This window comes from Curcuma longa, chromosome 12 (assembly GCF_044706935.1).
Source record: "Curcuma longa cultivar G26 ecotype Majalengka, Jawa Barat chromosome 12, ITB_CL_G26_1.1, whole genome shotgun sequence".
Classification (NCBI taxonomy): Eukaryota; Viridiplantae; Streptophyta; class Magnoliopsida; order Zingiberales; family Zingiberaceae; genus Curcuma; species Curcuma longa.
This window is the reverse complement of record NC_133872.1, coordinates 6600492-6623036: the sequence shown is the minus strand read 5'-3', so window position 1 is coordinate 6623036 and position 22545 is coordinate 6600492. Positions and strand designations below refer to the sequence as shown.

The 22545-nt window shown below is 40.4% G+C and overlaps 1 protein-coding gene across 1 annotated transcript; it reads right to left on the bottom strand.

Annotated features, from left to right (window-relative positions):
• Nucleotides 1-16051: 16051 nt before the first annotated feature.
• On the bottom strand, nt 16052-22545 carry LOC141842814 (heat shock 70 kDa protein, mitochondrial-like). Its single transcript, XM_074730813.1, has 6 exons — nt 22447-22545; nt 17974-18038; nt 17806-17884; nt 17138-17704; nt 16437-17057; nt 16052-16153 (listed from the first exon to the last, which is right to left on the bottom strand). Exons 1-6 carry the CDS (start codon nt 22522-22524, stop codon nt 16052-16054), a joined length of 1512 nt encoding a protein of 503 aa, XP_074586914.1. The 5' UTR covers nt 22525-22545.

Here is a 22545-nt window from a genome sequence, read left to right as displayed (position 1 = left end):
ACAATCTCCCTAGGTGTGGTCGACGAGGAGAGCCGGCGGTGGTGGAGAATTGACGTGCGTGGCATGGGAAGAACCTTGGCGACTTTAGGTTTTCGGGGCAACCACACGGACGGCGCTGCGCATAGGAGAGGAAGAAGATCTACAGGCAAAATCACCAGCCCTTCATTGTTGAGAAGCTACAGTATTTAACCGGATGGATTAGGTTTAAACCTAATCAAACCCGATTAGGATTTTTAAGGCTAACCGATTTAGTTTAGACCCATCACTGTAGCAATCGGGTTCAAACTTAGATTCGCTTGGTTCAATAATCAAACGACTTCCGATTTGATCCAAATCAATTTTGTTCATTTTGTCTTTACAAGATGAAACTTCTCATCGCATCCGTTCTGCCAACACCTCTTCCATCATGAACCAAACCAATTTGGTTCAAAGTTGAATTATTTGGTTCGCTAACCAAACGAACTCTGATTTGAACAAAATTAGTTTCGTTCATTTCGTCTTCATAAGATAAGTTCCATCATATTATCCTTTGTCCGGTCCAACCAAACTTTATTTCTCTCATTCTGAGAATCCAATTCTTAAACTTGTTTTAAGTCCTTCGAAGAACTTGTAGTGCGTGTGACCCAATAGGTTTCCGGTTATGTTGGTCGTCCGTAATTAACCGTTAATCACGGAATGATCATGAGTGGTACCTAGTAGTACATCATGATCCCCAATTGATTGGAAAATCAACGATTGATTCCAGAATATCTTCTAAACCTTTCAGCAGCTAAACTGAATCATGCCTCGTTCCTTTCACCGTCTTATACCCGCTTGGTTCAGGACATGGTCTATGTGTCGGTCCCCACTAGGCTGACTACGTCACACTTAGCCCAAGCTGCTTTCTTATCCTGTGGATTCAAGTAACTTGTACATGTGTCCAAGAGTACCGTATTCTTAACATGTAATGCTTTGGCCAAAGACTTTTAGTAACAATCCTGACAAGCGGCCGCAAGGTATACGTTTCCTTTTCTAAAGAGTGGTGAATTCTCTGCGGGCTATTCAAACACCTTCGGACACTTCATCTTATACCCAATCATCTCTGGTCCACACCTTCTTGGAGATCCTTGCTTAAGATGTCAAAGTATAAGCCTCCGTGACCAAGGTGACTTGAATACAGCAAGTCAAAGGAAACTCGCACTTAAGCTGTACTGAGATCTTCATTGACATATATATCGAACCATATGAAGTCTCAAAGCAAATCACTCCAATGAACTGGTTACCTTTAACTAGCATCCACGTTTAACTCTCAACATCCAATGTCGACAGCAGTGAGATCAACTACTTGGCTAACCAAGGAGTTCAAAGCGTGCTAGTCTCGACAAAATCGATGACGTCCGTACTCATCAATTCCTCGACTAGGGATAATTTCAATACATTCATAATTACACGTGTAGAGATGCTCACTAGTTGTGATCCATTCACAAACTCTCTCACGCTATAAATCGTATTGCAGACATTCAGTATTCGAGTTTAAGATCCACTCAAACACATATGGAATGTGCACTCAAATAGTTAATTACTATTTATCTAATAAATAATATAATCGTAAGGTGATTACCTTAGGACACCTCTCAAATTTAATAATATATCCCCCTCAACCAAGTAACTGTATCTGTTGCAAAAGGGACACCATATAAAGGGCAAGAATTCACTGCCTTAATTGCTTAATTACGGTTTGCAACCTTTGTGGACCATACTACTTCAAGAAGGAGGTACATGCAGCTCCTGTTGCACCTGCTCCATTTTTTCCTCAAAACTTAATTCATGAACAACACTACTTTATATCTTGGTGCAAAGGGGAAATCGATAGATTGCAGAAGGAAGTTGCATATTACAAAGCCCAATATAAAGAACTACTATTGGAGAAGGAATTATCTCCAAGGGTCATGGGAAAACTGTATGTATAAGGAATTCTGAATATGTTTTCACCGATGAACATCCTTCCTTGTTTAAGCTTCATTCTGGCAGTCTGTTGGGAATTGATTCCACTAAATTGCACCACAAAAGGGTTTTCTTCGAGAGCTTCTTTTGGAACTGAGTTTTGGTCAACGCAGCAGGTTGTTGCACAAGTATCCAAAATAGCCTTTAATGCAAATATTGGAGATCCAGGGATTTCTATTTCAACTTTCAGATTATATAACATATTTTTTACTAACCTTGGCCCTTTTATTTCCTAGGTCGCTATTATGCGGCTTGTTGTTTCCTCAAAGAGCATATCAGTAGCTTCAGTTACTTCATCGCTCATCAGTTCTTTTCCTTTGTCAAGAGTGTCAAACGTACAAGAAGTTGTGGACTACCTCACTAGCCATGGCGTACGTGCTCTACCTGGACGGAGATATTCGACCACTGCCTTACAAGGCTTAAATTGGGTCATTAGGCTCGCACGAGTCAATATTACTATGCAACCATCAGAGGTGAGTAGCAAAAACTTAATGGATGGTAGAATATCCTTAAGCTTCAGCAATTATGCAGCTGCACAATCAGTAAGACCTCCTCACTATGATGAAAAGGACGCAAAAATAGAGACCAATGAGGAAGAAATAAGGTCTCAAGCCATGGATGTCTTGATAGAGGAGGACCAGGAAGATTATTTCGACAGAAAGTTGATGGCACACCTTGAACATGTACCAGTTGTCATGATCCATAAATGTTCTTCAACTGCTATTATGCCAGAAAGAAAATCAACTGGTGCTGCAGGACTTGATTTAGCGGCTGAAAAAGATTGTATAATAGAGCCCAGAGAGCGAGGCTTGGTTTCAACAGGACTTAGCCTGGAAATTCCTTGGGGATCATACGGTCGCATAGCAGCTAGATCAAGAGTAGCATGGAAATTGGGTCTTGATATTGGGGCTGGTGTTATTGACTATGATTATCGTGGGGAAATTATGATTATGGTTTTCAATCATTCAAACACCATGGTCCATATTCACCAGGGGGACTGCATTGCTTAAATTATTTTTGAACAAATTATCATCTCGGATATTTATCAAGTACCGGAACTATCCCAGACCCAGTAAGGAGATAATGGGTTTGGTTTCACATCTCAACCACCAGCTATCTTCAACAAACTACTACCAAAAGAAAAAGAAAAAGCACTGGACACTGATGAAGTTCCAAAAACATGACTAGATTACATTATACTACAGGAATTGTATGATTCAAAACAAAGAGGTCGTCATATAATCTCAGTTCTGTAGGATCGAGAAAACATGCTAGAGGGGGGTGAATAGCGTGTTTACGCTTTTTTTATTTTCGATTTAAATACGTGGAAGCAAAAATCTCGGAAGCGAAAGATTACGTATAAAGGAAAGATAGAAAAGAAAAGGTGCACTCTTTGTTTTTACTTGGTTCACAGCCCAGGCTGCTACTCCAAGGCCCACGGTCCTTGACCGTTTACTACGGGCAATCTACTAAATCAACTTGCCCCTTACGGCAGCAAGTTAGCGATTACAAAAACTTAATTCGAATTTGGCAACAGTAAAATAAAATTACACTTGAACTATCGCTACCAAAATCGAAGTCGGATCATGTTGGATCTTCAAAATCTGGCAAACTCGGCGTAGCGATGGCTTTTGTGATGCTCGGGATCAAGTAGGGCACCGACGTCATGAGAGTAGCATGGAGGTATCAAAAGAATGGTTGTGTTTGGGCTGCTGCTCGTGCATCTCTTTTATACTGCACTCGAGTCGACTCAATCCAGATCTCGAGTCGACTCGAGTCTGACGTGGCTTCGTACCGATAGCTTTTCCTTTCCTGCTCGTTATCCGCTGTCTGAGTCGACTCGGGTCATCATCTAAGTCGACTCCAGTCCGATGTGGAGTCTTCCGGCTAAAGTTTGACTTTGAGTTGACTCCCAAGCCACCTTGAGTCGACTCAAGTCGATTTGGCGGAAAACCGGTGGCGCTGACTTCCGAAGGCTGGCTGACTAAGCTTGAGTCGACTTGAGCCTATGCCTGAGTCGACTTCAACAATAAAACTTAGCCAGTTTTGCCCGAAGTCTGCATTTTTTGATTTTTCCAATCCTACACAAATGTTAGGCAAATAACATGCAAAATAAATTTGTTAGAGTCAGTTCTTGGAACTTCCTCTGGGTCTTAACTTCAGGTCTCCAATGAGACCCTAGGTTAGACCGACGTCTACTGTTCCTCTTGAGAACGCGTCCTCACCCACTCCTCTCAGGAGAATTTACCTAATGCCAACCGAGCCCTCTTAACTCGTTGGACTTTTGCTCGACTCTGTCCTCGGCCCCCAGGATTTGTGTTGCGGCTCGATCCTCCCTGACTAGCCCAGTCTTCTGCTGCGACTCGATCCTCCCCGATCAAGTCCAGTCTTCTACTGCAGCTTGATCCTCTTGACCAACCCAGACTTCTGCTACGGCGTGGTCCTCCAAACCAGCCTAGACTTCACCTGGTGCTTCGACTATGCCAAGACTTCTGCCTGATCCTCTAGATCAGGGCTTTCCAATGCCTAGCTTCCACTAGGACTTAGGTCAAACTTGTGCTCCCTGCACACTTAGATCAACTTTATTAGTCTAACATACACTTAACTTGAACCTAGTTCCATTATCAAAACTAATGTTCGATCTGCTGGTGCTCCCTGCACCAACAAGTTCTTGTTAATGATGAATCAACCCCCTCTCTGCAAGGAACTTCAAGGACCTATGTAGGAGATGCACGCTCAAGGGCCTCTATACTCCGGTCCATAGAATCCTTTGAGGAAATATATTGCAAATAATTAATGAAATCATCCTCCAACTCAGTGGTTTCCTCCAAGGATTCTATGGACCAGAGTACAGAGGTCCCTGGGCGTGCATCTCCTGTATTCCAGCTGTTCGTCAACTTGTTTGGTAACAGGGTACCAATCTGACCACCAGTTATCGGAGGAGCTCCACATTTGGCACAACTTTTGCTTTGATGCATGTAGCAGTTGTAGCTACTCTAGTGCTGCAACGGCTTGTTTTGAGGCTTGTTGTTGAAGTTCGTGTTGCCTTCGCCTAATTTCTCCTTCCTCTTGTAGGGAGATGCCTTTTTCCATTCGTTGACGTAGGTATTGCAATAGTCACTTGTATTCTTTAGTGAAACATTCAATGTTTATAGAATTTTGGTCATTTGTGTAACGACCTCCCTTCATACTTTCTTAAGCTTGATTCAATATATATTCATTAACATGCATAATTCTACAGCATGAACTATTATAGAGGGACGATAATCATCAAACATATATCCCAACCACCTATGGACAAGTAGTTTTTTTTCTTTAAAAAAAATATAAACAAATATACATGAATCAAGGTTTGAACCCTATACCTCTTACTACAAAATTATATTACTTACCACCACCGCACAATTGTATTTATTTAATCTTATCAATCGACTGATACTATACCAGTGACTGCAACACAAAAGAAGTATGTCCGAATTGCAAGAAGAAAGGGCATACAAAGGACAAGTGTTCATCCTCATTTAAGACCAAAGGCATTTTGAAAGAAGGAACTGTTGGAGTATACTGAAAAGACTAGCTCTTTTGTATATAAACATTTCATGAAATAAAGGAATCATGTTTTGGTCAAATGGTTGCAATAGATTAGACTTGTAACATGTCCCCTTAATTTACATTGTAGATAACATGGTGTCTGTGAGACACAGAAGATCATGATTATCAGCTCCTTGTAAATTATAAATTAAGGCTCACAACCAAGATGACTTTGGACAAACCATCGGGAACGGTTGTAGTGTAATTCAGTAACTGTCTATCTTGACTGTAGAATTACACTAGTACACTTTGTGTGTATTGAGTAGGACCATTGAGGTTGTTCAATTTACGCTGACTCATAAATTGAACAAGACCTCTGTTATTATACTTATGCACTCTTAATCCCGATATAATAAACGGGCACATATATTTAGTAACCATCACTTTGATTTACCAAAGGGTGAGATCTTTCCGTCAGATCAAATATTCTCGGTAAGTTGGGTGATGTTACTATTTATATGGTGTGCCGTTAATTATAGAAGGAATCCGTGTCCCAGTAGGGCTGATGATGTCCCCTTGAAGAGCTCATAAGGATTGTCATGTCAAATCTTGCAAGTGGACTTAGTCCGACTGACAATAAGGATGAGTGGTACTATTCAAGGTCATAGATGTCGATTATTGAGTTGTCAGTGAACTCAGATAATTGATGGACATACGATATCTTAAACACGGGGAGCAATGCATAAAATAATAAGAAGGAACCCATAACGTAATTTGGGGATTGGATTGGTAGTGCAATAATGATCCTCTAGTGGAATGGATCGTTATTGATGGATGTAGGTGTGTATTCGGGGTAGAATATACGGGATCCGAAACCCATCAGAAGGCCAGATCCAATACCTCCTCGAGGTCCCTGCTGTAGCCTAAAGAAATCTCTAAAAGATGCAATCAAACGGATGAGATTAGTTCTCAGCCGTCGGATAAGATTTAATCTCGATGGATGAGATTGGTTCTCAACCGTAGGATGAGTTAGTGGATGAGATCAACTTGTATCCTTGGGATTAGATCAAGTTGCATCCATTGGATCGAAATAAATAAAGAGGATCAAAAGAGATTAAATTAGAACCGTTGGATGAGATCTAGTTGCGTCCGATGGACGAGATCTCTTCGGTTCGGTTTTAATTCTCTTTGGAAGCAAGAACCGGTTCACAAGGTGAACCGAACCCCTCTCTCTATAGCCCACGCCCAAGTGAGTTGTTTGTGGCCATTGGATCGAAGAGATCAAGTTATATTAAAGAAGATTATATTAGAACCATTAGATGAGATTAAGTTGCATCCAATGGATGAGATCTCCTTGGTTTGGTTTTATTTCTCTTTAATATAAAGTTGGTTCACCAATTGAACCAAATCTCCTTGATAATGGCCGGCCACCTCTTCCTAGATATGGAAATGTTTTTTTAAAATAAAAAACTGAGGGGACCGCCAAGCAATCAAGGGAAGAAATAATCGGCGCCTATTCTTTTCTAGATTTGGAAGTTCTTTATGGAAACAAGTCCAAATCAAATCCTCCTTGATGTGGCCGGCCACCTCTCCTATGGATATGGAAATGTTTTTTTAAATAAAAAACTGAGGGGGCCGCCAAGCAATCAAAGGAAGAAATAATCTGCGCCTATTCTTTTCTAGATTTGGAAGTTATTTATGGAAATAATCCAAATTGATCCCTTGATCAAAGGGGGCGGCAATACCATGTTTGGGTGCATGGGAGGCTATAAAAGAGAGGGGGAGGGGGCGGCCAAGAGACACACAACAACAAGAATAGCATACGAAATCTCTCCGATTTCGCAATTGCTCTAGTTTTCTCTCCTCCCTCTTGGCCGGCCACTTCTAGTCTTCTTCTTCTTCTTTCTTTTGTGTTCTTCTCTTTTCTCTCTTGGTGGCCGAAAGTTCCTCTTGAGGTGGTGGCCGGATCCAAGGTGGAAGGCAAGGAAGAACAAAGCTGCTTCAAGAAAGAAGAAAGGCGATCCAAGACTTCATCCAGCAGAGGTTGCAGTCCTTAGTTCTCGGAAGATCGTTGCCCACACAACGTCCGAGAAAGAGATAAGGAATACAGCAGAAGATTCCGAGGTTCAAACCGGGTTCTGGTATAAATTTATTTTCCGCAGTTTTATTTATACTTAGAACTAAATAATTAAAATCGTAGTAATTTAGAATCGGCGATCCTGTGGATCGATCGACTTAGTCTTCTTTGAAGACCTTGTCGATTGATCCGGGCGGGATAAAATTTTTGTCCTGTGGGGTTCTATGCTTCTCGGAGCGGATAGAATCCGGAACATGGGACGAAGATCCAGAACGCCAACAAGCAACCCAATTGATACTTGTCCTCTATTTCTTGAAGAAAGACAAGATCCGTCTCAAAGTAGCAACTTAGAGTCTCTAGAAAGCTCACAATAAGGAACCAATCCCAATATTGAAAAAATTGAGGAGAGGCTAGAACAAGGGGGAGAAAATGAACTTCCATCTCAATTAACCAACAATAGTGGATCAAGAGGAACTGAACATCTACCCTCCTCTTCTACACCACTAAGGAGGTCAACAAGAATAAGGTATCCTCCATCTGAATGGATTAATCGTAGAACATACTATCACTCTAGCATGTTATGTAATCCTACCTTTGATTATTATACCACTAATAATATCTCATCAAGTCACCAAGCATTCTTGAGTGGCATAGATAAAGCACAAGAACCTAGAAGATATGAGGAAGCAATAGACAACAATCTTGGCAAAAGACAATGGAAGAAGAAATCAATGCCTTAGAAAAGAATGACACATGGGAGATCACCAATTTGCCTAAAGGGAAGAAACCTGTAGGGTGCAAATGGGTATACAAGATCAAATACAAAAGTGATGGTACCATTAAATGACACAAAGCTAGACTAGTAGCTAAAGGATTCAAACCTATGAAATTGATTATAAGGAAACATTTGCACACATAGCCAAGATGAACACCATCCGAGTCTTACTTGCCCTTGTAATAAATATGGATTGGCAACTTTTTATCAAATGGATGTTGCCAATGCTTTTCTTAAGGTTGGCCAAATCATCTTAGAGTTCCTTTAGATTCTCAACTCAATCATAACCCTAATCCATTATATCATTATAAAAGAACATCACGTGATATTTAAAACCATTAGCTAGATTTTTATACACCACTTGAGTTCCCTACAAGGCTTGGCCGAAACCTCATGGGCTTGAAACCCTAGGTTAGGCTTAACCACATGATACCCTATGTCTTGTTAAAGTTCATCTAACCTTTGAAACCATTTATTAGGGTAGAACATCACCTATGTTCCTTGTTTTATGGTTGGCCGAAACCCTAGTTGCCATGAACCTCTTGATTTGTTTTAGATCTAACCACATGAGACCTTAAACCATAATAAAAACTCATTACATAGCATTTGCAACCATGGTTAAGTTTGAAACATAACCTAACTCTTTTATACCCAATCTGGCCAAAACCTTTAAAGACCAATAACATGAAATAGATTCAATCAAATGAACCCTAAAGCATGTTACAACATCACCTAGCATACAACCATTATTAAGTTAAAAACATAACTTTAAAACCCCAAGTTTTTCCTTACATGGTCGAAACCTATCATAGCATGAAACCCTAGATTTATCCACATGGAAAACCTAAAAAATAAGTTCAAAGATGCGGACGGAGTACTAAACGATGTCAGATTGGGTCGAAAGTGGGTGAGTACGAGTTTTATCCGGTACCAAATAAAGGTCTTTGAAAGAGCTTCGAAACACATCCGACCGTGCCTTGTTCTGATTCTTTAGTCAAAAGTTATGACCCTTTGAAGTTTGACACCTCATGTATTGTACCTACATCAGTAAATAGTAAAAAATAAGTTTGGAGACAAGGAAGGAGCACTAAACCATGTCGGATGGGGCTGAAAGTGAGCCGGTACTAGTTTTACCTGGTACAGAATAAAGGCCTATGAAAGTGCTTCGAAACGCATCCGACCTTGCCTCGTTGTGATTCTCGAGTCAAAAATTATGATCCGTTGAAGTTCGACTCTTCATATGTTGCCCCTACATTAGTAAATAATAAAAAATAAATTTGTTGATACGAATGAAGCACTAAACGATGTCGGATGGGAACGAAAGTGGACAGTACGGGTTTATCCGGTACCGAATAAAGGTCTCTGAAAGAGCTTCGTAACACATCAGACTGTGTCTTATTCTGATTCTCGAGTGAATGGTTATGACCCGTTGAAGTTTGACTCCTCATGTGTTGCCCCTACATTAATAACTAGTAAAAAATAAGTTTGAATATGTGGGCAGGAGCACTAAACGATGTCTGATGGGGCTGAAAGTGAGCTTGTACGGGTTTTATCCGATATCAAATAAAGGTCTTTGAAACAGCTTCAAAACACATCCTACCGTGCCTCGTTTTGATTCCTTAATTAAAAGTTATGATCCGTTGAAGTTCGACTCCTCATGTGTTGCCCCTGCATCAGTAAATAGTAAAAAATAAGTTCAGAGATACGGATGGAGCACTAAACGATGTCGGATGGGGTCGAAAGTGGGCCGATAGGAATTTTACCTAATACCGAATAAAGGTCTCTGAAAGAGCTTCTAAACGCAATCGACTAATCCTCGTTCTGATTCTCGAGTCAAAAGTTATGATCCGTTGAAGTTCGACTCCTCATGTGCTGCCCCTGCATCAGTAAATAGTATAAAATAAGTTTGGAGATGCGGACGGAGCACTAAACAATGACGGATAGGGCCAAAAGTTAGCCGATACAGGTTTTTTCTGGTATCAAATAAAGGTCTTTGAAAGAGCTTCGAAACATATCCGACCGTGTCTCGTTCTGATTCCCGAGGCAAAAGTTACGACACATTGAAGTTCGACTTCTTATATGTTGCCCCTGCATTAGTAAATAGTAAAAAATTAGTTCGAAGATGTGGTTGGAACACTCAATGATGTCTGATGGGGACAAGAGTGGGCCTGTACAGGGTTTACCAGGTACCAAATAAAGGTCTTTGAAAGAGCTTCGAAACGCATCCAACTATGCCTCATTTTGATTCCTGAGTCAAAAGTTATGACCTGTTGAAGTTCGACTCATCATATGTTGCCCCTGCATCAGCAAATAGTAAAAAATAAGTTTAGAGATGTGGACGGGGCACTAAACGATGTCGGATGGGGCTGAAAGTGGGCGAGTACTGGTTTCACTCGGTACCGAATAAAGGTCTATGAAAAAACTTCAAAACACATCCGACCATGCCTCGTTCGGATTTCCAAGTCAAAAGTTATGACTCGTTGAAGTTTGACTCTTCATGTGTTGTCCCTGCATCAGTAAATAGTAAAAAATAAGTACGAAGATGAGGATGGAGCAATAACGATGTCGGATGGGGCCGAAAGTGAGCCAGTACGGGTTTTAAACAGTACCAAATAAAGGTCTTTAAAAGAGCTTCGAAACGTATCTGACCGTGCCTCGTTGTGATTTCCAAGTCAAAAGTTCTGACCCGTTGAAGTTCAACTCCTCATGTGTTGCCCCTGCATCAGTAAATAGTAAAAAATAAGTTTGAAGACGGGGATGGAGCACTAAATGATGTCGGATAGGGATGAAAGTGAGCCGGTATGGATTTTACCTGGTACCAATAAAGGTCTCAGAAAGAGCTTCAAAACACATCCGATCGTACCTCATTCTGATTCCATAGTCAAAAGTTATGACCCGCTGAAGTTCGACTCCTCATTTGTTGCCCCTACATCTGTAAATATTAAAAAATAAGTTCAGAGATGCGGACGGAGTACTAAACGATATCAGATTGGGTCGAAAGTGAGTCGGTATGGGTTTTATACAGTACCGAATAAAGGTCTCTAAAAGAGCTTCGGAACGCATCCAACCTTGCCTCGTTCTGATTCTTGAGTCAAAAGTTATGACCCTTTGAAGTTTGACACCTCATGTATTGCCCCTGCATCAGTAAATAGTAAAAATTAAGTTCAAAGACGAGGATGGAGCACTAAACGATGTCGGATGGGGGCGAAAGTGAGTCGGTACTGGTTTTACTCGGTACTGAATAAAGGTCTCTGAAAGAGCTTCAAAACGCATCTGACCTTGCCTCGTTGTGATTCCCGAGTCAAAAATTATGATCCGTTGAAGTTCGACTCTTCATATGTTGCCCCTGAATTAATAAATAGTAAAAAATAAGTTTGGTGATACGAATGGAGCACTAAACGATGTCGAATGGGGCCGAAAGTGGACAGGTACGAGTTTTATCCGGTACCGAATAAAGGTCTCTGAAAGAGCTTCGTAACACATTCGACCATGCCTCATTCTGATTCTTGAGTCAAAAGTTATGACCCTTTGAAGTTTGACACCTCAAGTATTACATCAGTAAATAGTAAAAAATAAGTTCAGAGATGAGGAAGGAGCACTAAACCATGTCGGATGGGGTCGAAAGTGAGCTGGTACTGATTTTACCCTGTACAGAATAAAGGCCTCTGAAAGTGCTTCGAAACGCATCCGACCTTACCTCATTGTGATTCCTGAGTCAAAAATTATGACCCGTTGAAGTGCGACTCTTCATATGTTGCCCCTGAATTAATAAATAGTAAAAAATAAGTTTGGTGATACGAATGGAGCACTAAACGATGTCGAATGGGGCCGAAAGTGGACAGGTACGAGTTTTATCTGGTACCGAATAAAGGTCTCTGAAAGAGCTTCGTAACACATCCGACCGTGCCTCATTCTGATTCTTGAGTCAAAAGTTATGACCCTTTAAAGTTTGACACCTCAAGTATTACCCCTACATCAGTAAATAGTAAAAAATAAATTCGGAGATGAGGAAGGAGCACTAAACCATGTCGGATGGGGTCGAAAGTGAGCTGGTACTGATTTTACCCTGTACAGAATAAAGGCCTCTGAAAGTGCTTCGAAACGCATCCGACCTTGCCTCATTGTGATTCCTGAGTCAAAAATTATGACCCGTTGAAGTTCGACTCTTCATATGTTGCCCCTGCATTAGTAAATAGTAAAAAATAAGTTTGGTGATACGAATAGAGCACTAAACGATGTCGGATGGGAACGAAAGTGAACAGGTACGGGTTTACCAGGTACCGAATAAAGGTCTCTGGAAGAGCTTCGTAACACATCCGACTGTGCCTCGTTCTGATTTCCGAGTGAAAGGTTATAACCCGTTGAAGTTCGACTCCTCATGTATTGTCCCTGCATTAGTAACTAGTAAAAAATAAGTTTGAATATGTGGGCAGGAGCACTAAACGATGTCGGATGGGGCTGAAAGTGAGCATGTACAGGTTTTATCCGGTACCGAATAAAGGTCTCTGAAACAACTTCAAAACACATCCGATCGTGCCTCGTTTTAATTCCTTTATCAAAAGTTATGATCCGTTAAAGTTCGACTCCTCATGTGTTGCCCCTGCATCAGTAAATAGTAAAAAATAAGTTCAGAGATACGGACGGAGCACTAAACGATGTCGGATGGGGTCGAAAGTGGGCCGGTACGAATTTTACCCAGTATCGACTAAAGGTCTCTAAAAGAGCTTTAAAACGCAATCAGCTACGCCTCGTTCTGAATATCGAGTCAAAAGTTATGATCCGTTGAAGTTCGACTCATGTGCTGCCCCTGCATCAGTAAATAATATAAAATAAGTTTGAAGATGCGGGCGGAGCACTAAATGATGACAGATAGGGCCGAAAGTTAGCCGATACAGGTTTTTTTCGGTAACAAATAAAGGTCTTTGAAAGAGCTTTGAAACACATCCGACCGTGCCTCGTTCTGATTCCCGAGTCAAAAGTTATGACACGTTGAAGTTTGACTTCTTATATATTGCCCCTGCATTAGTAAATAGTACACAATTAGTTCGGAGATGTGGGTGGAACACTCAAAGATGTCTGATGGGGCCAAGAGTGGGCTTGTACAGGGTTTACGAGGTACCAAATAAAGGTCTCTGAAAAAGCTTCGAAACGCATCCGACCATGTCTCGTTTTGATTTTCGAGTCAAAAGTTATGACCTGTTGAAGTTCGACTCCTCATGTGTTGCCCTTGCATCAGTAAATAGTAAAAAATAAGTTCAGAGATGTGGACGGGGCACTAAACGATGTCGGATGGGGCCGAAAGTGGGCTGGTACTAGTTTCACTCGGTACTGAATAAAGGTCTATGAAAGAACTTCGAAACACATCCGACCATGTCTCGTTCGGATTTCCAAGTCAAAAGTTATGACTCGTTAAAGTTCGACTCCTCATGTGTTGTCCTTGCATCAGTAAATAGTAAAAAATAAGTTCGAAGACGAGGATGGAGCAATAACAATGTCAGATGGGGCCGAAAGTGAGCCGGTACGGGTTTTAACCAGTACCAAATAAAGGTCTTTGAAAGAGCTTCGAAACGTATCTGACCGTGCCTCGTTGTGATTTACAAGTCAAAAGTTCTGATCCGTTGAAGTTCAACTCATCATGTGTTGCCCCTGCATCAGTAAATAGTAAAAAATAAGTTTGAAGATGGGGACGGAGCACTAAATTATGTCGGATAGAGCTAAAAGTGAGTCAGAATGGATTTTACCTGGTACCAAATAAAGGTCTCAGAAAGAGTTTCGAAACACATCCGATCGTACCTCATTCTGATTCCATTGTCAAAAGTTATGACCCGCTGAAGTTCGACTCCTCATTTGTTGCCCCTGTATCTGTAAATATTAAAAAATAAGTTCAGAGATGCAGATGGAGCACTAAACGATATTAGATTGGGTCGAAAGTGGGTCAGTATGAGTTCTATACGGTATCGAATAAAGGTCTTTGAAAGAGCTTTGGAATGCATCCGACCATGCCTCGTTCTGATTTTAAAGTTATGACCCTTTGAAGTTTGACACCTCATGTATTGCCCCTGCATCTGTAAATAGTAAAAAATAAGTTCGGAGACGAGGATGGAGCACTAAACGATGTCGGATGGGGTCGAAAGTGAGCCGGTACTGGTTTTACCCGGTACAGAATAAAGGCCTCTGAAAGTGCTTCGAAAGGCATCCGACCTTGCCTCGTTGTGATTCCCGAGTCAAAAATTATGACCCGTTGAAGTTTGACTCTTCGTATGTTGCCCCTGCATTAGTAAATAGTAAAAAATAAGTTTGGTGATACGAATGGAGCACTAAACGATGTCGGATGGGGCCGAAAGTGGACAGGTACGGGTTTTACTCTATACCGAATAAAGGTCTCTGAAAGAGCTTCGTAACACATCCGACCGTGGCTCGTTCTAATTCCCGAGTGAAAGGTTATGACCCGTTGAAGTTCGACTCCTCATGTGTTGCTCCTGCATCAGTAAATAGTAAAAAATAAGTTTGAAGATGCGGGCAGGAGCACTAAACGATGTCAGATGGAGCTAAAAGTGAGCCTATACGGGTTTTATCCGGTATCGAATAAAGGTCTCTGAAACAGCTTCAAAACACATCCGACTGTGCCTCGTTTTGATTCCTTAGTCAAAAGTTATGATCCGTTAAAGTTCGACTCCTCATGTGTTGCCCCTGCATCAATAAATAGAAAAAAAATAAGTTCAGAGATACGAACGGAGCACTAAATGATGTCGGATGGGGTCAAAAGTGGGCCGATAGGAGTTTTACCCAGTATCAAATAAAGATCTCTGAAAGAGCTTCGAAACGCAATCGAGTACGTCTCGTTCTGATTCCCGAGTCAAAAGTTATGACCCGTTGAAGTTTGACTCCTCATGTGTTACCCTGCATTAGTAAATAGTATAAAATAAGTTTAGAGATTCAGACGGAGCACTAAACGATGTCGGATGGGACCAAAAGTTAGCCGATACAGGTTTTATCCAGTATCAAATAAAGGTCTCTGAAAGAGCTTCGAAACGTATCCGACCGTGCCTCGTTCTGATTACTGAGTCAAAAGTTACGACCCGTTGAAGTTTGACTCCTTATGTGTTGCCCCTACATCAGTAAATAGTAAAAAATTAGTTCAGAGATGCGGGTGGAACACTAAATGGTGTGTAACGACCCGACCTCTCATGCTTACTTACAAGGCCGGATTCGTTACTTATATACATACATAAACTACAGCGGAAGGCTTACTAAGGTGACAAGAAAGTGTCTAACATAAAATTTCCTTTGAACCCTAACTCAATCCGTATTTAGGGGTTTGAAGTGACACGACCGTGCTGCTTAGCACGGCCTGCCCGTGTCGGGTTCTGGACGCACGGCACTCCCACGCCAAGAGGCTACTTGGCACGGTCGTGCTGTTCAGCACGGCCTGGCCGTGTCCGTCTCTGGACGCCGAAGGGCTGTCTGGCACGGCCGTGCTGTTTAGCACGGTCTGGCCGTGTCGCCCTCTGGAAGTCGACGGTGTCCAACCAATTCACAGTAATATATGTCACCCTGCTCTAACATGCATCACAATTATACTACTATGGCTAAACATAAATCTTGGCATAGCATGAAGCTTCTATAAGAAATTATCATAGTCTAAAACATGTCCAGAATTCATAACTAATTAACCACAAGTCAAATTAGATCGTAGTTCCAGTTCCTTTGGCCCACACACATCTTTGCTTTTGCATTGATCTTCCAGCGTCCACCAGTTCATCAATCTCTTTTTCCCTTACCTTTATCTGCAGTGTAGGGAAAAATAGAATCTGTAAGCTAAAAGCTTAGTAAGAAACATTCTACCTCACTAAAACATGTACGATGCAAATGATTTGAAAACATGCCTCTTGAAAACATATGTGAACAGGAATTACATAGCATGGCATCGCACTACAATATCATCTGAATAAACTGTTGCATCATGCAATAGAATTATAAACAGCTTATATTTGTCCTTTTCTCTAAACTAACCTTATGCAACTTTGCTATTTCAGATGAATGAACTAGTAAACTGCATCTAATCATTACCTGGCTCTTCTTTGTGGGAATAGTTGTGTTTCTGTTAATCAATCTGGTAAAGATACCGCCGAGTGTCTCAATACCCAACGACAAGGGTGTGACATCCAAGAGCAGCAGCTCCTTGACATCTCCACGGAGAATACCACCCTGTATGGCAGCTCCCATAGCAACAGCTTCATCTGGATTTACTCCCTTACTAGGGCTCTTTCCAAAGATTTCAGAAACTATTTCCTGAACTTTTGGAACTCTAGTCATTCCTCCAACCAAAAGAACCTCATCGACATCCTTGCTACTTATGTTGGCATCCTTCAAACAACTTTTACAGGGATTTCTAGTTCTTTCAATTAAATTATTTACCAAAGCCTCAAATTTTGATCTTGTCAGAGTGATATTCATATGCTTTGCTCCAGAAGCATCGGCAGTTATGAATGGAAGATTTATATCTGTCTGGGATGTTGATGACAATTCAATCTTAGCCTTCTCAGCTGCTTCTCGAAGTCTCTGTAGAGCCAACCTGTCCTTCGAAAGATCTATTGCATCAGATCTCTTGAATTCATCAACCAAGAATTCCACTAGCTCATTGTCAAAATCCTCACCACCTAAGAAAGTGTCACCGTTTGTTGCTTTGACCTTGAAACAAAATTGCAAATCCTAAGAAATCAATAAAAGACAAAAGGAAGCACCAACTTTGAGTGTAAAAATGTTTATACCTCAAATACACCATTAGATATCTCTAAGATTGAAACATCAAATGTTCCACCTCCAAGATCAAAGACTGCAATAAGGCCTTCTTTGTTGTTCAGCCCATAAGCAAGGGCAGCTGCTGTTGGTTCATTGATAATTCTTTGCACATCGAGCCCAGCAATTCTCCCTGCATCTTTTGTAGCTTGACGTTGAGCATCATTGAAGTATGCAGGAACTGTAATAACAGCCTTCGAAACAGACTTCCCAAGATAAGATTCAGCAGTTTCTTTCATCTTTGTCAAAACAAATGCACCAATCTGGCTGGGAGAATACTGTTGGCCATTAGCTTCCACCCATGCATCCCCATTGGGTGCCTTCACAATCTTGAAAGGAACCATCTTCATCTCTTTCTGTGTCTGAGGATCATCAAACCGCCGGCCTATCAGACGCTTGGTTCCAAAAAGTGTGTTTGTAGGATTGGTGACTGCTTGACGTTTTGCTGGAGTTCCAACAATTAGTTCTCCCTTTTGGTTAAAAGCCACAACTGATGGTGTGGTCCGAGCTCCTTCAGAGTTCTCTATGACTTTAGCATTCTGCATTAGAATGCACCGAGATAATAACGTTGCCATAAACTTAAGAAACTTAAAATGATCAAATAAGGCAGCAACTATAGAAAAGATGGATAAAGTGTAACCTTCCCCTCCATAACTGCAACACAACTGTTTGTAGTTCCCAAATCAATTCCAATTATATCACCGCCAGCAGGCTTTGAGCTATATTAAAAACATAACATTAGTGAAAAGAAGGAAAGAATAGCATAATGCAATATATGACATTGTTGAAGTAAACATTAAATTGATACCTGAAAGGTCTGAACAAACTAGCCCACTTGTGGCCCAGAGATGGTATATTATTGCTTCCGGATGACTGCAGAAATAATAAGCAAATAAATATATAAAGACTATTTTGCAACATCTAGCTTAACGACTGTCATGTTAGTCACTGCTTGAAACATCTATCATTTGCAAAGTATATTTAAGACTTATATCATCAACATGTTTTCGTTTATGCTGGAAACATTCAATATGAAAAACTTAAACACAAAAATACAAGTAAAAGGAAATAAAAAAGGAACATGAAATGGGAAAAGTAAAGAATCATCAAGACTATTAAGAGACATGAGAGCATTTCAGGCATATAATTAAACCAAACATCATAGTTTAAATCAAATTGATGGCGCATTTATAAGAGATTTATATATATATATGCATTTGCGATTTTAATAATGGTAAATATGCTATTTCATAGTTTTATAAATGTAAGTATTTTGCCACATTTATATATGATAAATTTTAATTTTTGTTTACAAATTTGCATGCAGGTCAGAAACATACTAATAAGAATTATTTAACTTTTAGATCATGAAAAGTTTTGGCAATTTATAAGTGTAGGTGTAATTTTGACTAGCTAGTTTCCGTTCATGTATATATTTCAGCTTCAATTTTTTCGTGCTTTTGTCACTTTGCATGATGGGCATTTAGACATCCGATACATTTAGTATCCCAATTTCATTTAAAGTCACTTCTAATGCTGTTGAGTTCTTCTTGATTTAAACTCACAAACAAGCCTATATCAAATGAGTATATATTTTCACCAGAGTTTACACCCCGAATTTGTGATGTATGCATGCAACTTTAGTTATAATTTTTTTTTTCTTTTTTGAGTATTTGTGGTGGTGATGGTGTAGGGATTGAGGTTAAGAGTTGTAATATGTGGTGGTGATGGTGTAGGGATTGAGGTTAAGAGTTGTAATTGGAGGCTCATGGTTATGTGATGATGTAAGCTGCAAATTTCAACATAGTAAATTCTTCTCTTTTGCCTATGGTTTTTTACCCATTTAGGAATTTTTTGCGTAAATTTGTGTGTTTCTTGCTTTGTGTTGTTTGCCTATCTTCCATATTATTGTTGCAATTTTAATCAAAAGTAATATAAAAACTAAAAGTAAATTAGTTAGACCAACTTTTTGACCACTCAGTTAAGCCCTAAAATCCCCATACAATTTCTTAAGATTCTAAGAATTCCTAGTTATATTTATTTAATTTTTTTCAAAAAATAACAGGCTTACTAAGGTTTCTATATAATGACCTCAATTCTCAAACTAATTTCATGAAAAAATTCTAAACATTTGGAGAAAGAGAAGATGTTGTCTTTTAGATTTATGAGGTAGGCTCTTCCCTTTTCTTCCTTTAGTGGTGCACACCCTTGTTAACTTCTGTATTAATCTTTCTTTTGGATTCTTTCTGATTCATGAATCTATCACAAACAATACTCTAGTTATAAGCTTAGATCTATATAAGTAATATCTCTGATTATTACTTTTTGTTTCATAAAAAAAGATCATTGTTATTCATCTATGAGATTACATTGTTTGGCTTGTTCAAAATAAGGGAGTTTCTTATAGAGGTTGCAGAGTTATCTGGAGATAAAAGGGATCCAAAGGATCTTCATCTATGGTCAAATAACATTATCAGCTAAGTCGATTGCACACAAGCTCAACTAAGGTGGAACCAAATATGTAGATCATGTTGGTGCAAGAAGCACTAGATCTTGCCTAGAGTTTCGATGTTTGACAATACACCTAGGTCTGGTCAGTTTGACCAAGGGTTAATCCAAACAGGACCCTAATGTTTGGATGTCAATGAAGTCTAGTCAGATGACTAGCAAGAAGTCCTAGTCAATTACCAGGCAATGGAAGTCCTGATTTGGAAGATTAGGTAAGGAAGTCCTGGTGAGTGAAGCTAGACAAGGAAAGTCCTGGTCATAGGCCAGGCAAAGGAAAGTCCTAATTGTAGGCTAGGCAAAGGCAAGTCCTGATTTGGAGGATCAGGCAGAAGTCTTAGCAAGACCAAGTGCACCAGGTATGCAGTGTCAGAGAACCGAGAAGCATGACCAAAATCCAAGCGAGTACGGTCAGGATGATTAGAGGTTTAGTAAAGTCTAGGCGGTCAGAAGGACCGGGAAAACCTAGCAGCAAATTCCTGGGGACTAAGGACCATGGTTAAGCGGGACTTGTTGGGAAAACTTTTCCCGAGTGGAGTGGGTAAAGGCACGTTCCCGGAGTGGAACAGTATGCGTTAGACTAACCCAGGATTTCAGTAGAAATCCGAAGTTAGACCCATAGGGTAAGGTTTAGGTTGTTTTGCATGTTTGAATGCTTGTCTTGCAGAAACCAGGAAATAGAAGCAAGATGGAGAAAGCATAAGTGAAGCAAACAGAGACAACTGAACCAAGCCCGGGGTTAACTCAGGTCAAACCTGAGTCAACTGATTCCAGGCAACCAGAATGATTCCAGGCGATCGGAATGTTCCAGGCGACCGGAATGAATGTTCCAGGCGACCGAAATATAAGACTCAACCCGAATAGAATCGAGAAGATCAAATCGGATCAGATCCTTATCCAATCGCCCGAATAAGAATTCAAGTCGACCGAAAGGTGCTATAAAAAGAGAGTGAACGTGCACAACAAGAGACATCAATAACAAGTCATCCTTCCCTTCTAGTGGTGATTCAGAATGCGAACGGGGCCAAGCATGTGCAACCGAGGAAGATCCAGGAGAAGTGTGCGACGCTCAAGACTTCTATATCGGCGAAAGTGTTAAGTTTAATTTTCCTTACTTGTCTTACTTTGCTTTAATTTATTGTATTCTTTATTGGACTGTAAGACGGGTTTCTTCGCCTCCGAACGAACGTTCGAAAAGGAGACCACTAGTGGACGGACACCTCTCATACATAGGCCTCGGATGTACTAACCCTGAGGGGTTAGGAACCAAGTAAAAATCCGCATGTCCCTGCTTTTGTTTCTAATATCCGCTGCTTAGTTTTCTGATAGAACGAACGAACGAAAAAGCGACGACCGCGCTATTCACCCCCCTTCTAGTGCGTTACAAGATCCTACAAATCAAATCACTTTAATGTGTGCAACTGTAGAGCAAGCCAAGAGGAGCAAGACTACTCTAGAGGATCACTTCAAAGTACTAAACATGTGGTGGACCAATATTTTAGAAAGTTGGATTGTTAGGTTTGTTTCAATACTAAAAGTTTTGCCCAAGTGGCTTAATAGTGCCACCCTAAATATGTTTTTTTTTAAATAGCAATATAATGGTTGAAAAATCATCTATGAATTTCCTAGTAGTGGAGTATTCTAGAGCCTGGGAGATGCCATAAGGTGTGTTTGGAGGCCATAGGAAGTTGAGAGGCTTGTAGAGGACGCATTTTCTTTTCAAGGAGATTTTTTTGTCTCCATGAAGTGAGGTGAAGTTTTCACTTTTTTCCATTGATGTTAGGAGGGCAGTCTAGAAAGTATTTTGAGGGGCTCTTGTACAAGGTGGGCTACAAGTTTGCTTGATTTTCATTATACTTTTGCTCTCATATCACATAGACTTGAATTTTTTTTTTGTGGGCATAGGCTATATTATGTTATGTTTTTTTCTAGTGTTAGTACTATTCTATCAAGATCCATCATATTGATTTGTGGTGGTGATTATTCATCATTTGAGGCATCAAATTTTATCTTCAAGTGTATAGCTTGAAACGGTCAGATCAAACAAGCAGTGCTAAGGTAGTCTTCAACCTCATCCAATGGTATTAAAGGCACTTATGATCCCAAGTCCCAACAGTATGTTGCACTTAACACTACAAGTTGACACTAATTTTACCCCTTTTTGTCAGGGTAAATTCTCATAGTAACCTATGGTGTTCATGGATCTTCATTTAAGTTTAGAGTGTCTTATATAACTGGAAGCGATAGATGATCATAGCTATGACAAATTTATTAGCTATTAATTTTCTTTACATCTATCTCATCTAACAAATACTATGCACAACATTGTTTACTGTTGCACTCCAGGCTCCCTTTCTTGCCTCTATTACATCTGAAATCATACACCCCAATCTGCCAACAAACCCTTGCATCTATTATACTTTAAACCAATATACCTGCATTACCACACACAGATCTGGCGCCTTCTGTTTTGTTGTTCCCCTTCGTCAATTTGTACTATACAGCTAGTTCTCTATCCAACTAACTGTTTCATAATCCACCAGAACAAGGAACATAGGTTTGAACTTTAACATTAACCCATATAAATGCGATCTTTGTTAGCTTGTTTTTTCATTTCATACCTAAACCAAACGAATAGATCACGTGCTCCTAAAATAACACAGACGGAAGAAGAACCCGTTGTCTGACTCTCAAATAGATGCCAAGAAAACATTTTTCGTTCACAAAAAAGCAGGAAATTCGGACGCAATGATCCAATAATCAAAAGAGAGCGTACGGATCCCAGGCGGGAGTAGAGGAAGGGCGTCGACGGATTGCGCCGCCTCACAGCTCGAAGCATCACGGAAGCAGCCATGGGTCCCCGCGTCCGAGGAGA

Excerpts from the sequence above, each read along its gene's own strand:
- LOC141842814 (XM_074730813.1), bottom strand. The coding sequence starts at position 22,524 with ATGGCTGCTTCCGTGATGCTTCGAGCTGTGAGGCGGCGCAATCCGTCG. Across the intron at positions 17,885-17,973 it reads AGTTTGTTCAGACCTTTCAG|CTCAAAGCCTGCTGGCGGTG; the intron begins GTATCAATTTAA and ends TTTTTAATATAG. Across the intron at positions 16,154-16,436 it reads TTCCCACAAAGAAGAGCCAG|ATAAAGGTAAGGGAAAAAGA; the intron begins GTAATGATTAGA and ends CCTACACTGCAG.